Source organism: Psammomys obesus, unplaced genomic scaffold, assembly GCF_907164565.1.
Source record: "Psammomys obesus unplaced genomic scaffold, mPsaObe1.curated_primary_1811, whole genome shotgun sequence".
In the NCBI taxonomy this organism is placed as follows: Eukaryota; Metazoa; Chordata; class Mammalia; order Rodentia; family Muridae; genus Psammomys; species Psammomys obesus.
This window is the reverse complement of record NW_026594311.1, coordinates 606,119-620,929: the sequence shown is the minus strand read 5'-3', so window position 1 is coordinate 620,929 and position 14,811 is coordinate 606,119. Positions and strand designations below refer to the sequence as shown.

At 49.8% G+C, this 14,811-nt stretch overlaps 2 protein-coding genes across 3 annotated transcripts; one reads left to right on the top strand and one right to left on the bottom strand.

Moving 5' to 3' along the window:
* Positions 1-2,315: 2,315 nt before the first annotated feature.
* On the bottom strand, positions 2,316-3,217 carry P3r3urf (PIK3R3 upstream open reading frame). Its single transcript, XM_055618487.1, has 2 exons — positions 2,929-3,217; positions 2,316-2,359 (listed from the first exon to the last, which is right to left on the bottom strand). The coding sequence occupies exons 1-2, from the start codon at positions 3,206-3,208 to the stop codon at positions 2,316-2,318; spliced, it is 324 nt and encodes a 107-aa protein (XP_055474462.1). The 5' UTR covers positions 3,209-3,217.
* Positions 3,218-8,189: 4,972 nt separating this feature from the next.
* On the top strand, positions 8,190-13,266 carry Tspan1 (tetraspanin 1). 2 transcript variants are annotated; one of them, XM_055618541.1, is made up of 8 exons: positions 8,190-8,331; positions 8,741-8,805; positions 11,241-11,447; positions 11,636-11,710; positions 11,830-11,928; positions 12,011-12,166; positions 12,432-12,515; positions 12,783-13,266. In XM_055618541.1, the coding sequence occupies exons 2-8, from the start codon at positions 8,749-8,751 to the stop codon at positions 12,828-12,830; spliced, it is 726 nt and encodes a 241-aa protein (XP_055474516.1). In that variant the 5' UTR covers positions 8,190-8,331; positions 8,741-8,748; the 3' UTR covers positions 12,831-13,266. The 2 variants fall into 2 exon arrangements, with proteins under 2 accessions (XP_055474516.1, XP_055474515.1); XM_055618540.1 differs by having other exon boundaries at positions 8,321-8,384.
* Positions 13,267-14,811: the final 1,545 nt, after the last annotated feature.

Here is a 14,811-nt window from a genome sequence, read left to right as displayed (position 1 = left end):
TGGAGAACAGTGGCCTTCCCACAGAGCAACTCAGAGGGAGGGGTCTAAAAGTGGAAGTGAAGAGCAGAGGGCCCGTGGTTTGCTAGGTGGGTTGGTGTGGAGCTGGGAACTCAGATAGGGAGGGAGAAGGAAGCACTGCTTCTGGAAATCTCTAGAGAGAATTGCTGGAGGGAAGGGTGTGAGGTAATTGGAGTGTGCTCCCTCTGGAGCCCTTATGTTATCTAACCTTTGAGAGATGGGAGAGAAGAGAGTGTGGAAGAGATAGACGTCATCTTCGAAGCTGCTGGGTTCCCAGTGTCCTATCTCTCACTGAGGAAACCCTTTCATTGTCTTCACCCATCTCATCTCCCTTCAACGCAGCAAGCACTGACTGAGTCAGAGCTACAGGCTGAGAAGCACAGCCACCCGGGGAGTCGAGGAGTCGCAGACCAGCCAGGTCTAACCTGCTCCAGTCGCCCCACAGCTCAAGACCCCTCCTCTCCTCTGGGAATGAACCCGGTGTTCTCAGCCTCCAAAGAACTCTGGTGGGGTGACAGCAGGTGAATCGCACCCAATCGTTCAGGGGCCACCTAACCTGAAGGAGTGGGCACCCTCTGGCTGCTGCTATCTCCCAGAGGCTGGAGTGGGAGGAGAATTAGAAACCTGGAGGGGGAGGGGTAATGGAGAAGTCATTGCGGATGGAGCTAAAAATAGCCAGAAGAGATGATGTCATCGAGTTGCCTCTGCTTATCACCCCCCTCATACATAGAAACACATACGCTCAAAGACACGGACACACAGAGACAGAAGCAGAGCATGTACACACACAGCACACACACTGATACTGGGGAGTGACAGTGGCCTCAGGGATGAAAGGGCAGGGAAGTCTGGTGAGTGTGAGTGTGAGTGTCTGTGTGTGTGTGTCTATGTGCTTGTGAACTTGTGTCTGGGTGTGTGTTTGTGTCTGTGCGGGGGCACGTTTCCTGCAAACGGGTGGGTGGGTATCTGTTGCATTCTTGCTGGTGCAGTCTCTGTTTTTACCATGTGCCTGGACACACGCATTTGCTTATTACGTTGTATACCTGTGAGTCATAGTCACGTTTACATTTGCCTCTGGACTATGGCATGTGTTTGTATGTACAGACCCCTTCATGAGCCTTGGCCACCAGTGCAGCCACCTTCTAGCTGATCTTAAGGTCCAGCAGCTTGTCTGCACACCGGGGAGCCCAGGGCTCTCTAGACCTGGTGTAACTGGGAATTATCTGCCCCAGCTCTCCCCTCAGGATCCCACGCTCTGGCCAGCTTATAGACGATGTGCTTAACTCACTTTTCATTCACAAGAGGTAAATGATGCTAGCCAGACTTCTTAAAGCCCAGGGGATAGGCCACTAAAGGTCTTAGGGATTACCCACTAAGACCCACACTCCCCCAACCCTCACCCTAGCCCACGCACAAATCAACACATTAGACACAGAGACCCTCACAATGCTGTTACTACTGCTAGGCGCAACCCTACGGAAATGTGGTTAAACCTGGTTAAACACGTGGGCACGCGTTCAGAAATCCAAATGGAAAATCCCCAGGCCAGACAGAGTGCAACTCCCTCCCCTGCTCCTGGGCTCAAACTCAGCCTTGCCCCACCCCCGAGTGCCCCAGCTCAGCTGGCAGTCCTGGAAAACGCTGACCTCAGAGGATGGCTGGGGGCTGAAGGTGACATGTCCTCCTCATACACTAACCATTCTGCACACACACCCCCTTCCTGCAGGCTGCCCCTCCCCCTCCTGACCTTCATTCTTCATGAAGCCAAAAGCTCTTCGGTTTGCCTCTGCCTCACAGGCGCTCCTCCACTCTCAGAAGAACATTCAGTCACAAAGGCATCCCTAGTCACACCTGCCTTATGCTCCCATTCTCCTGTCACTTAGGTCAGCCTATGCACTGACCAGCACCAGCGTACCTCATACTAGAGCACTTGTGGGGCTCTGTCATCCGGTCTCTCTGATCTGTGGGTTCTTATTCTTTCCAAGACGCCTTGTGCCCATGGGAGTGTAAGGCAGGAGAGCCCCTTATCACAGGGTGGATCAAAATGCTGAGGACAAAGATGGGTTTGTCTGGCTGACCTTGTCCTGTCCTTCCACTGTGGTCCACAGTGATCCTTGTTGCTGTCTCTAAAGTTTATCCCTAAGAGTATCCAGCCCCAACCCTACCCTCATGTCCTGCATAGTTAAGACACTTTGAAATCGGGCAAGACAGCCTCAGCAGAATGACTGTATTTGCTGTTCACCACCAAGAGCCCTCTAGAGCAGCAAGTCCAGTGCAAGCCAAGCTTCTGTGCGTGTCTAGAGGATCAGAAAGCCCCCAGGTTGACAGAGGTGTCTGAGAACTGGAGAGAGAAAAAAGAAGGAAGAATATTAAAAACAAAACACACACACACACACACACACACACACACACACACACACAAAAACATCCCACATTTGTGGACATAACTCAGTAAGGTGTTAGTCTCCCAAGGACCTGAGGTGGATCTTAGAATCCAGGTAAAAACATCTGGGCATGGTGGCGCGTGCCGATAATGCCAGCACTGGGAAGGCAGAGACACATGTCCTGCCTTTTTGTCCTATGGCCAGCCAGCCTAGCCTACTTGGCAAATTCCAGGCTACTGAGAGGCTCTGTCTCCAGAAAAGAAGGCCCTGACATGCAGAGTGGTCTGTTTTTTGGCCTACACCTGCATGCAAACATATATGTGTACATGCACGCACATACAAACACTTTTCCCTCAAGCCCTCTATTTCAGCCGGAGTCACATCATTTCTCGTTAAAGCTCTCATCGCTTGGCCACGTGCCCTCAAAGCCCAGCCGCGCCCTTGGGCTGGACTTTCACAAACTGCTCTTTGGAGTACAGGGGCAGGAGAGTGCCCCGCTCTACAAAGGCCCGCCCTCCCCGCTAACCTTGAGGCGAGAGGATCCAAACGCTGGTGGTGTTAGTGTGGGTGTCGCCGATGTTTGCGGCCACCGTGGAAAGGTTGGTGGCAGCTGGGCCTCGGGGTTTCTGCCGATATGTTCTGCGGCTGCATTTGAACATCTTGGAAGACCGGCGTCGGGTCCCACCCATACTTGGCCTCTGGTAGGGAGAGCTCATGCCTGGGGGCCGCGGGGCACGGACTAGCTGAGAGGGCCCCATGACTGCAAAGAGCTTCAGAGTGGTCCTGTTGGCCAAGCCAACCGACATCTCTATGACATACGGAGCCTGCCGAAGGGTGGTGCTCTTTGTGACTACCCCCCCCCCCCCACACACACCCGGACAGAGCTCAAACTTCCTCACAATCCCCTTCCTGGAGTCCAGTCAAAAGCCAGACGACCACAGCACAGTTCCGTGGTGGGGGGTGGGGTGCGGAGGAAACGCTGGCAGGCGGGAAATCATTTAAAAAAATCATCCACATTAACAATACCCACATGTTTATTGAGCACTTACTGCGTGACAGACCTTAGTACTTTACAAACATGGTTTCAGTGAATCCTACCACAGACTATGCAGAGAGTCTAACGTTAAGCTTATTTATAGAAGTCAATTCTTGCTCTTCCTGGTAGTTGGGGGCTTACATTGAACATTGAATTTACAAATACTGAAGCTGGGCATAATGGCACAGGCCTTTAATACCGGCACTTGGGAAGCAGAGGCCGGAGGATCTCAGGGTCTAAGGCCAGCCTGGTCTACCTGGTGTGTTCCAGGACAGCCAGAGCCACACAGAGAAACCCTGTTTCAAAACAAAACTAACCAACCAACCAACAAACAAAAAAGGAGGGGAGTGGGGTATTTAACATTTAACACAAGCATTTCCTCAAAGGTATATCACAGCTTTCTTGTGCTTAGGAAGATTAGATAATATTCAGCGCAGCAACATCATAATCATCAACAACAAAACCTAAAAAATTCAAATAAAAAATATTGATTGTGGGTTGGAGAGATGGCTCAGAGCTTAAGAGCACCGGCTGCTCTTCCAGAGGTCCTGAGTTTAATTCCCAGCAACCACACGGTGGCTCACAGTCATCTAGAATGAGATCTGGTGCCCTCTTCTGGCGTGCAGGTGTACACGCAGACAGAACACTGTATACATAATACATAATCTTTTGCAAAATATATTGATTGTAATTAGAGTGCTGGAAAAACTTGTTTACAAGAGTTAAAATACGTCTGTGAGGGCAGAAAGTCGTCCTGTTCTACAGACCACAGCTGGCACTTGGAACTTCTGCTTCTGCGTGCATCCTCTGCGAATAATTGCAAAAAGTGACACAAGAATTGGTCTTGTGGTTACAAAGGAATGTGGTGAGTAGGTGAATTCACAGAGACCGAATCTGACTATACAAGGAAGCCACCTTGGTGAGCTGTAGTCACAGAATTAGAGGCAGGTCTGGGTTCAAGTCTGATAACTTGGAAGATTGAAAGCCCAGAGTCTTTGTCTTTTGCTATTCTATGCCCATTTATTTGTTTATTCAAGATATTCACTAACAACCAGGGATATGGAAGAATATGAATTCCCAGAGTTCTGAGATGAAAGAAAACGCCCCATGGATAAGGGGAGAGAGGAGCTAACTCCAGCTTCACCTGTCGGAAGCAGACAGGAGAGATTGTGTCTATCCTGCCTGCATGGAGCTGAGGAACTTTGGATTTGCCCCCTCTCTCTCCCTTCTATCACCCTTCCTTGCCTTCAGTCTCTAAGGAACTAGTAAAGCTGTGAGGCCCCACCATCCTCCACTTTGCCCCCCTTAACTTTTAGCCACTGTATTTGAGAGCCTCTCTGTCCTTACTCAGGCTCTGGGCCAAAGCCTCCTCCCCTGCTCTCCGGAAGTCACACTGCCTGCCTCCTTAGGGACTCCAGTAACGTTTAAGATAGACTGACAGGGTGAGTGCTGGATCTACCACTCGTAAGTTACGAGACCCTAACAAGCCCTCAAGCTTCCCGGGCTTCTGTTTTTCCTCATATTTAAAATAAGGATTTTAAAGAAAGTCTCAAATGGGTGCGGCAGCCTACACCTATAATCCTAGCATGTGGGAGGTGGAGGCCAGGAGGATCAAGAGTTCAAGGACATCTTAAGCGTCACAGAGAGTAAGTGGGCCATGCTGGCCTACTTGGGACCTAGAACAACAAAAAACCCAAACCAACAATAAACAGACAAAAACATCCTAGAACAAACAAGCAAAAAGAAAGTCTAAGTCATAGGATTGGTGTACAGAAAAAGAAAAACAAAACAAAATGTTACATATTTAAGGTATGTTTTATTAGTATAGTCTGGTTGTAGCTCTGGCTAGCCTGGAACTCACAGAGATCCACATGCCTTTGCCTCCTGAGTGCTGGGATAATAGGCACTGATCGCCAAGCTCAGTCCATCTGTTTCAGTTCTGAGAAGGAGTTAAACTTGAAGGATCGAATGATCCTCTTTCTTCAGCCTCCAGAGTAGCTGCTGATACAAGTATGTCCCACAGACTTATTACCAGCAATATTATCATCCGTGCTCTGTCTCTTCAGGCACCTCTCTTCCACCCAAAAATAACCAACTAAAAAATCTGCTTCTAGACTAGAGAGATGGCTCAGCAGTTGAGAATGCTTCCTGCTTTTGCAGAAAACACCCAGGACCCACACTGGGGCGATGATCCCAAACATTTGCAACTCCAGCCTCAGGGGATCTGCTGCTGCTTTCTTCTGGCCTCTGCGTACATATGAACACACACACACACACACACACACACACACACACACACACACCCACTTCCTTGGCTGTGGTGGCACCTCCGGTTTGGTTTGGGAGGTGGAGGTACAAGGAAGATCACTGCAAGTTCAAGGGCAGCTGAGGCTATATCGTGAGTCCTAAGCAAGCCAGGGTTACACAGTCACGCTATTTCTCAAGAAAACAAAAATAAAGTAATAAAAATCAATCCACTTCCTCAAGTCAAGGAATGTAACTCAAGCCTTTCTACCGTGTGGAAAGGCTTGGGCCCAGTCCCCAGCAATACACTGTCTCTCTCTCTCTCTCTCTCTCTCTCTCTCTCTCTCTCTCTCTCCCATCACCACCATCCCTCCCCTAAATCTAAGTCTATCCCTGAAATCACTCTAGCAGTGCTCTCTGCTCTGACCTCCTGGTGCGCAACGTGCTGTGTCTCACAGGAGGGAGGAAACCCTATTTTAAAACCGCACAACTATTTTCCTACACAGACCAGGAAACGACGACTGAAAAGCAAATCTCAGAAATGGCAGGCGGAGTAGCAGGGTGGGACAGTGCGGCCTGCAGCCTAGCAAGGGGAAGGCCGAGGCAGGTGTGGCGCTTCACACCCGCAAGCCCAGCGCTTGGGGGATTGCGTCAAGCTTGAGGCCAGTCTGTGTACAGTGAGACCTCTTCTCAGAATAATGCCAGACTTGGTGGCTTACACCTATGATCCCAGCACTCTGGAGGCAGAAGCAGGCAGGTTTCTGAGTTCAAGGCCAGCCTGGTTCACACCATGAGCTCTAGGACAGCCAGGGCTATATAGACCCTGTCACAAAGAAAGAAAGAATAAATAGGGGCTGGAAGATGGCTCAACCATTAAGAGCTCTTGCTGCTCCAAAGGACCCAGGTATGAGTCCCAGCACTCACACGGGATTCCTAACTGTTTGTAACTCCAGTTCTAGGGGATCTGAAACCCTCTTCTAGCCTCTGCACAGGGCACACAAAAATACATGCACACAGAACACTCATACATATTAAATAAAATTTAAATTAAAAAAAATAAATTAAATAACCAGGCACAGTGGCACACATCTTTAACCCACACTTGGGAGGCAAAGGCAGGCTGATTTAAGTTTGAGGGTAGCCTGGCTAGTCAGAGCTACATAGTGAGACCCTGTCTCGGAAAACAAAAACAAAAAACAAATAACAAATAAACGAATCCCTAGGGCCCATAGCCGTACAGCTAAGAAATGACAGAAACAGAATTTGAGCCCCTAATATGAATAACTAGAGAGCAAAGACTTTTGGGGGCCCGTCAATCAGGAACAGTGGGGTGGGAAATCAAAGGTGCCCCAGAAAAAAAGGGGGCTTGGAATGGGAATTTCTCCTTTGTAGGCCCACAGTGCCACCTACTGGCAGAATAATTAGGGCTGTACGTAGGGCTCCAGAACATGGAGAGAGGGAGAAGAGAGTAAGAGGTGAGCGGGCAGCGAGCATGCCTGTAATCCTAGCACTCAGGGAGGCAGAGGCAGGCGGATCACTGTGAGCTCAAGGTCAGCCTGGTCTACAAAGGGAGTCCAAGACAGTCGAGGCTATACAGAGAAATCCCGTCAAAATGTAAAAGAAAAAAGAAAAAGAAGAAGTGAGGGGGCTAGAGAGACCACTTAGTCTTTTAGGTAGCAAAGGACCCTGGTTCGATTCCCAGCACCTACATGGCTATTCACAGCCTCCTATAACTTCAAATTTTCCAGGGGATCTTATGTCCTCTGCTGAAGTCCATGAGAACCAAGCTCACACATCAGGAATATGTAAGCAAAAGGATATTAAAAAAAAAAAAAAAAAAAAAAAAAGATGAAGAAAGAGCAGGATGGGGACCTTGAATTTGTGGAGGAAAAAGCACAAAAAACTATGTCCTGTTCTGAGGTGAGAACAAAGGTTGCCATGGCCGTGTCCTTGAAAGTGTGTGTGTGTATCAGTGTGTGTGTGTATGTGTGAGCATGTGTATATGCTCTCATAAGTGTGTGTGACTGTGATTTGGTTGTGTGTGTACATGTGTGTGCGTTCATGAGTGTGTGAGCTGGCTCAGAGTACGTGCATGTACTTGTGTGTGTGTGTGCTCACACACAGAGAGACTGAGAGCTGTGCGCACGCACATCAGGAGTACCGGTCTACGTTATATAGGTATCTGAGTTTTGTGTGTGAACACATGGATGGCAGTTTGAACAGATGTGGGTGCCGGATACACACACAGGCTGGAGGTAAGAATCAGGGCCCAAAGTTCTGGAGAGCCACTCCTGACACTGCTGCCTCACACACCCTTCTGAAATCGGGAGAGGCAGAGCCTAAGGGTGACATTTCCAGGGAGAGATCTGCTTCTGCTTTTGGTGTTGGGAGCCTGGCTCCAGGCAGTAGGGGGCAGTAGGGGCAAAGGAGGTTGATCAGCCTTGGGTGGGGCCAGCGGGCTGGCAGGCGGGCAGGCAGGCGAGGCTTTTAAAGCACCTGCCCGACCTGTAGGTAAGCAGTGCTGTGCAAGGACTAGCAGGTCCCTCATCACCCCGCCAGCACACTGAGTGGCAGTTTCCTGGAGCCCTTCTGTTCTTCCGGGAGTGCAGCAGATCCCGCTCAGAACCTAGTGCCAAGAGCCCTGAGCAGGTGATGGCATAGGGCAGAGATTAACCTGTGAATGGAGACCAGTCCAGAAACAGGTTTGGGATGCTAGAAAAAAAGCCATTGGGTGGGTTCTGAGGAGTCTGAGGTTGGTTTAGGAAGAGCACCAGGGAAGATGGATATCAGGAAAGAGCATGCGTGACCTGCTGTGTGAGAGCCAGGCTTGTAAAACCTGCGTGGGAACCTGGGGATGTTAGGGTCTGAGGATTAGTACAGGTGGGCATGGGTGTCAGGATGGGGACTGGGAACAGTTCTGAGATATCACAGTGGAGACATAGGGGAAGTTGGTGAGGAACACGGGATGCCGGACTCGGGCGTGCCAGGGTTCAGGAAGCAAGGCTGGCCCAGGGCAGGTGGGACGAAAGACCCTAATTTGGACATGTGTGTTTCCCAGGACCCACCATGCAGTGCTTCAAATTCATTAAGGTCATGATGATCCTCTTCAATCTACTCATCTTTGTAAGTATGGAGGGTGTGGGCTTCCCAGGTTCCCTAAAAGAGCAGGTCACAATCTGGGGGGCTCAGGCTAGAAAATGGGAGACTGTGTGCCCAGACTCTGACCTGCCAGTTTTTCCTTTTTGAGTAGGAAGCAGAGGGTCTTCCCAAATGCTGACCCCTCTAAACAGCCTGGCCGCCACACAGAAGTTTGGGTGAAGACGGGGGAGGTTAGGGATGGAAAAGTTTAAGGCTCTCACCTCCCTTCCAGGAAGAATCGGTCTAGGGCAGGATAGGAGTGAGTCACCCCCCTTTTTAATAGGTATTCAAGGTTCAGAAAGGAAAGGGGAGCCACTTAAGTTTAGAATGCAAAAGCTAATTCAGTGACCACCGGACACTGAAAAGCTGAGAGAGAGAGTCCATGCCTCTTACCGTTGACTCTAGCAACCTTTATGTTTTTAATAAATATTCATTGGCTGGGTTGGCATTTAAGGAGCTGGGATAGTTGCTTGGCAGTAGAGCATGCATTAAGCCACAAACGAAAAGGAAAACATGTTCATTGATGAAGACGAAATGCTATGTCTTAGAGTAGCGGGAGGGCAAGGCCGTTCACTGCCCTTGAGGTTCTCTAAACCAGTCAACCAGATAGGCTGATAATTGTCCAATAGAATGATAATTGCTATACACACTGATAGTTGCAAAGCGGTACCTTCAGATTTACCACCAAGGCTAAGGGAGCCCCTGGAGGGGTTTGAATCTAGCCTGGGAGGAAAATACTTCCTACCAGGAAGTAGCTGAAGCTGGAAATTTGCATTGGGTGGAGGAGCTGTAAAGTGCATAGAAAGGCCCAGAGGTAATGAAATTTGATATTGTTTAGAAAACCAGGAACAGATTATATAGGGCTTATTTGAGAAGCTGATGTATGAGGCCCCAGCCCTGGAGATAGTGACAGAGATAAGAAGAAAGGGACACAGTAAACAAAGGTGGCAGAGAGGTGGTAGAACAAAGGCAAAGTCTTAGAAGTGGCTTGAGCACTGTTGCGGGGGAGGGCTCATCCTCCCTGCTCCTGTGTACCCAAGGGAGGGGCACGGATATTTGAAAGTCATGTGCCTGTGAGCAGCCAGTGAAGTCATAGGGGTGGGGCGGGACCCTGGCAGCAGTAAGAGGCAGTGTATCTTTTACCCCCTCCACAGCACCCGTGAATATCTTAGAACCCCTGACCTCAAAGAAAGGGAGTTCTTGGAAACTGGAAATATTAGGGATGAACAGAAAAATAGCCACCATGAGGGAGACAAGGAAGGAAAGCAGCGGTCAGGGGCTGACCTCACCCGAGGTTAATGAGGGAAAGGGGGGAAAGTAGAGGCTTGATGTGCGCCAGTTTAGAGAAATTGGACAAAGGATAGGTAGACTCTCAGTGTGGTCTGTACCCTGGGCTTTCTTTGGCTGCCATGAACTAGGTTGTATTCATAAAACTGGAAGAAATACTAGAATTTCGGCAATTGAGAGAGCCAGGGCTCTGGCCTGACAGGGTTAAAGGCAAATCCAGTTTGGTTTCTGTCCAATGTTGCCCAGGCCTTGTCAGACTGGGCAGAACAAGGGAGGAAAGCCAGGCTCCTTGAAATTTGACCCCGTAGGCTAGAAACCCAGCTCTCCTGTCCTTAAGCAAACATCCTGGGATAGGGCCACAATATATATATCTCTACCCACCTGCCAGACTCAAGTCCTTAGTCGGACAGTGCGAGCTGTGCGTAAGTCAGGCTGATTCGTCCACCGAAAGACCCTGAAGGGTCAGCAAATGTTTGCTAGGAGCCGTGGGGCCAGGGCCTCCATTGACGCCCCTCAGAGCTTCACCGCTGAAAGCTCAGGTTGAGTCAGTGCCTTGAAGGGGCAGTTGTGTCTACCTCTGTTTTCTCGGTTTCTACTTGTCAGGCAGTGGTCTGGGTGAAAAGCGGTGAGTCTGGCAGCTGATTCCACCCCGGAAGGGGTTCAAATAGGGCCTTCGAGTGGATGAACGTCTCAACCTCGGCCCTGTTTCAAGGTTGCAAGCCTCACCCTGCTGTTACTATAGTGACTGTTGAGCCTGCTCCACATCAGCTGCTTCCATGCATCTGAGAGTAGTTATTCTAGGCACCCACAGCCCAAGACTCAGAGACTGGACCCATTTTCTCTCCTACCTATATGGCAGGAACTTGACAACAGTAAAAGGAAAGTTATGTGCCTTCTCCAAGCCTGCGGATATTTCTAGAACCCCTGATCTCATTTTATCTTCCCAAGTGAGCAGACTGATGAATTTGTTCTAAGTGTCTTAGCTCCCATCTTTCTGGTACTAGTTAATGCTTCCCTCCATGCCCCCTGGGTTGTTAGATTTCCAAGTCAAGGAAAGGTGAAGTTTCCTGACTTGATGGTGTAAAACAGAACCATTTGCTAGCACTGTTTCAAAGCCTGACTTTTGTCCCCAGCTCTGTGGTGCGGCCCTGTTGGCTGTGGGAATCTGGGTGTCTGTCGATGGGACATCCTTCCTGAAGATCTTTGGGTCAATGTCATCAAGTGCCATGCAGTTTGTCAACGTGGGCTACTTCCTCATCGCAGCTGGTGTTGTGGTCTTTATCCTCGGTTTCCTGGGCTGCTATGGTGCTCATTCTGAGAACAAGTGTGCGCTCATGACGGTGTGTCAGACCTAGCCCCCCAGGCCCACAACCAAGGGTTCTTTCACCCCTGACACCAGCCTCTGGGGATCCCAAAACCCTACTCTGGATTCCGAGAACCTCACCATGGGGGCCCCTTGCCTCTCAGACGGGAGTGGGCAGGGCAAGGGAGGCGCATCTCCCTAAAATGTATTTTGTTTCCCACTCAGTTCTTTTTCATCCTTCTCATCATCTTCATTGCTGAGCTTGCGGCCGCTGTGGTGGCCTTGGTGTATACCACAATGGTGAGGCCCAGGAATGGGGAAGGGGGGGGAACTGAGCTAAGTGGCCCTGAGAAGTGGGTGGCGGCCTGTGAAAGGCTACTTCCCCTCCTGGTCTCTTACTACTGGCCTGCTCCATCCAGGCTGAACAATTCCTAACGTTGCTGGTGGTGCCTGCCATCAGAAAGGACTACGGCTACCAGACTGACTTCACCCAAGTGTGGAACTCTACCATGGAAGGGGTACAGTAGGCGGTGGGGATTTGGGACCAGAGGGGGAGAAAACTTGAGGCGCCGTCCGTCACCCCTCCCATTTCCTCTGCAGCTGAAGTGTTGTGGCTTCAACAACTACACAGATTTTAACACCTCACGTTTCGTCGAAGAGAATAAAGTCTTTCCCCCCTACTGTTGTATCAACCCTGTCAACAGCACAGCTGAGGATCCATGCACCGAGGAAAAGGCCAAAACTATGAAAGTACAGGTACGTGCTGGCCTAAGAGGGTGGAATTCTTTTTGTTGTTTGTTTGGTTGGTTTTTTTTGAGACAGGGTTTCTCTGTGTAGCCCTTGCTGTAGTCTTGGAACTCACTGGATAGACCAGGCTGAGATCTACCTGCCTTTGCCTCCTGAGTGCTGAAATTAAAGCCGCCACTGCCCAGCATGGGTGGGATTTCTTTAAGGCCTTACAGTAGTAAATGAGCTGGCGGTAAGGCATTCCAGCTATAAATACTTTCTCCTCTCTCCCAAGGGTTGTTTCAAACAGCTTCTGCATGACATCAGAACCAATGCAGTCACCGTGGGCGGTGTGGCAGTTGGAATTGCCGCCCTGGAGGTAAGTCGCTGAGGAGACTGGAACTGGGCTATCAGTGTCCACCAGACGTGTACAGAGTAGTCCATCTCTGAGGCTTCTCTAGAGAAGATTTTTTAAAGTGTTTTCATTTCTGGAACTGAGGACTGAACGCAGGGGCCTATGAATGCCAAGTATGTATTCTACCATAGAGAAAACAGTGTTTCCTGTAGGCTGTTCAGGGCAGACAAGAAACCAGGCCTTGAGGATGTTAATCATGCCCTTTCATGTCTCCCTGTCCCTTCCCACCAGCTGGCTGCCATGTTTGTATCCATGTATCTATACTGCCATCTGCAGTAGGACTGCTTCTGCCTCCCGACTTGCTGCCGCTGCATGGAAGCCAGGAAGAGGCACTTGGCACAGCTCAGCAGCAGTGATGGGGGTGGAAATGAAACCTAGCAATGCCATTTGGGCTGGAGTGGATTTGCCTTTCCTACTCTGAACTTTGGGCTAAATAGGGACTACCTCTTTTGGGATCTGTGTCCTCCCTGTTCTTCCGCTGGTGGGGTCGAGGAGGCATCTGTCCCACAGTCTCAGAGGCAACCATGTCTGCCCATCTCCTGATTATTTTCTTCCACCCTTGACGCTCCCTTAGTCTAAAAGCGGCTCTTGATGATCCCAGCACTGCACTCGTGGATGAAGGCACTTACAGCCTGGGCATTTCAAGCGTCAGTGAATGTATAGAAGGCATTTTTGGAACCTATAAAGCAATTAAAATATTTCTATTTGGACTGTGTATGCTTGGAGAGATGGGTGCAGATCACCTAAATTGCACTGGTTTCTGCGAGGCTGGAGACTCAGCAGGGTGGAAGGGAAGGACGTGAGGTAAGTATTTGGGCTCCAGGCCTGGAAGGAAGAGTTAAACTACCGGCTAAGAGGGCACTGAGGAAGTGGGAGCTGGGTTGGTCTGCCTTTATGTATCATGACTTTGTCCTGAAAGTTCTCCCTCCTGGTGAAGGGCACTGGACTGGAAAGCCATGAAAATAGCTTGTGCCAAGTCAAGGAGGAGGGAGAACAGAATTACTGTCAGGGCCGTAGGGGTAGAGCTACTCTCTGGAGCCCTCCAGGAACTCTGAGAACTAGGTCTGAGCTATGTGCCTTACTTTGGGAAATTTCAATATCATTTATTCTTGGGGGGCTGGCCTATCCATTGCTCTAAAGATTTGTACTTTTTGGGGGGGAGTTGGTTTATATATTTTTATTGGGGGGGGGGCAATGAGAGGTCCTCTCCCATCAATTAACAAGTTCCTCAGACAGTCCAGACTTCTGCCCCAGGGTCTGAGTGTGGATAGGAACATTGGTTATGCTCCATCATGGCACAGGAAATGGGCAGGTGTTTGGTGCGGCCTGGTTCATCATGGTGGCATATTTAGTGTGGGGGCTGAGAGCACAATTATAGCAAAGGGACACCACCAGCGCTGGCTCCACCAAGCACCTTTTTATCTTGTGTTTGAAACAAGGTTTCTCTATGTAGTCCTGGCTGTTCTAGAACTTGCCCTGTAGCCCAGAGATTGGCCTGCCTCTGCCTCCTGCATGCTGGGATTAAAGGTATGCACTGCCACATCTGGCCGAGATCGCAATTCCTTGTTTCTGCTTTGAGATGGCAGGGATGGAAGGTCCTCATGTAGCCCACAGACTGGCCTTGAACATTCTACATAGCTGTGAATGACTGAATCCCCGCCTCTGTCTCCTAAAAGCTGGGTTCACAGGTTTATCACCACACCTGGTTTTATGAGGTAATGGGAACCACACCTGGCTTCGTGTGTTCGAGGAAGCAAACACTGCGTGAGGTACATCCCTAGTCCTACTGCCAGAGTCCCAGAGCTTTTCAGCTGAAAAGCTGAGGCCAAGACTTCGACCAGATTGACTCCTGCAACTGGGGAGACCTTGCTTGGCACAGTAATGACAGTCCAACCTGGAGAACCGGACCAAAATGTCCCTGACAAAAATCCGAATGTCTTAAAAAAAAAAAAAAAAGCCTTTATTTCCATCACTTGGGAGGCAGAGGCAGTCTGGGTTCAAGGCCAGCCTGGTCTACATAGTTAATTCCATGACAATCAGGGCTACGTAGAGAAAAACTTGCTTCAAAAATAAATAATTGAGTGCCTCTGAACTTCTGGTAGCAGCACTAGGGGAAAAGGCTGCTGCCACAGGACTGTGGCTGCTACCAAGCAAAGCCCAGTTTGACAAACTGGCTTCCCTCCTCCCTTCCCTTTGACACCCCCCACCCCCATCTGTCTCTATGGGCTTTTCCAGAGCAGCCCACTGCTATCACCCACTT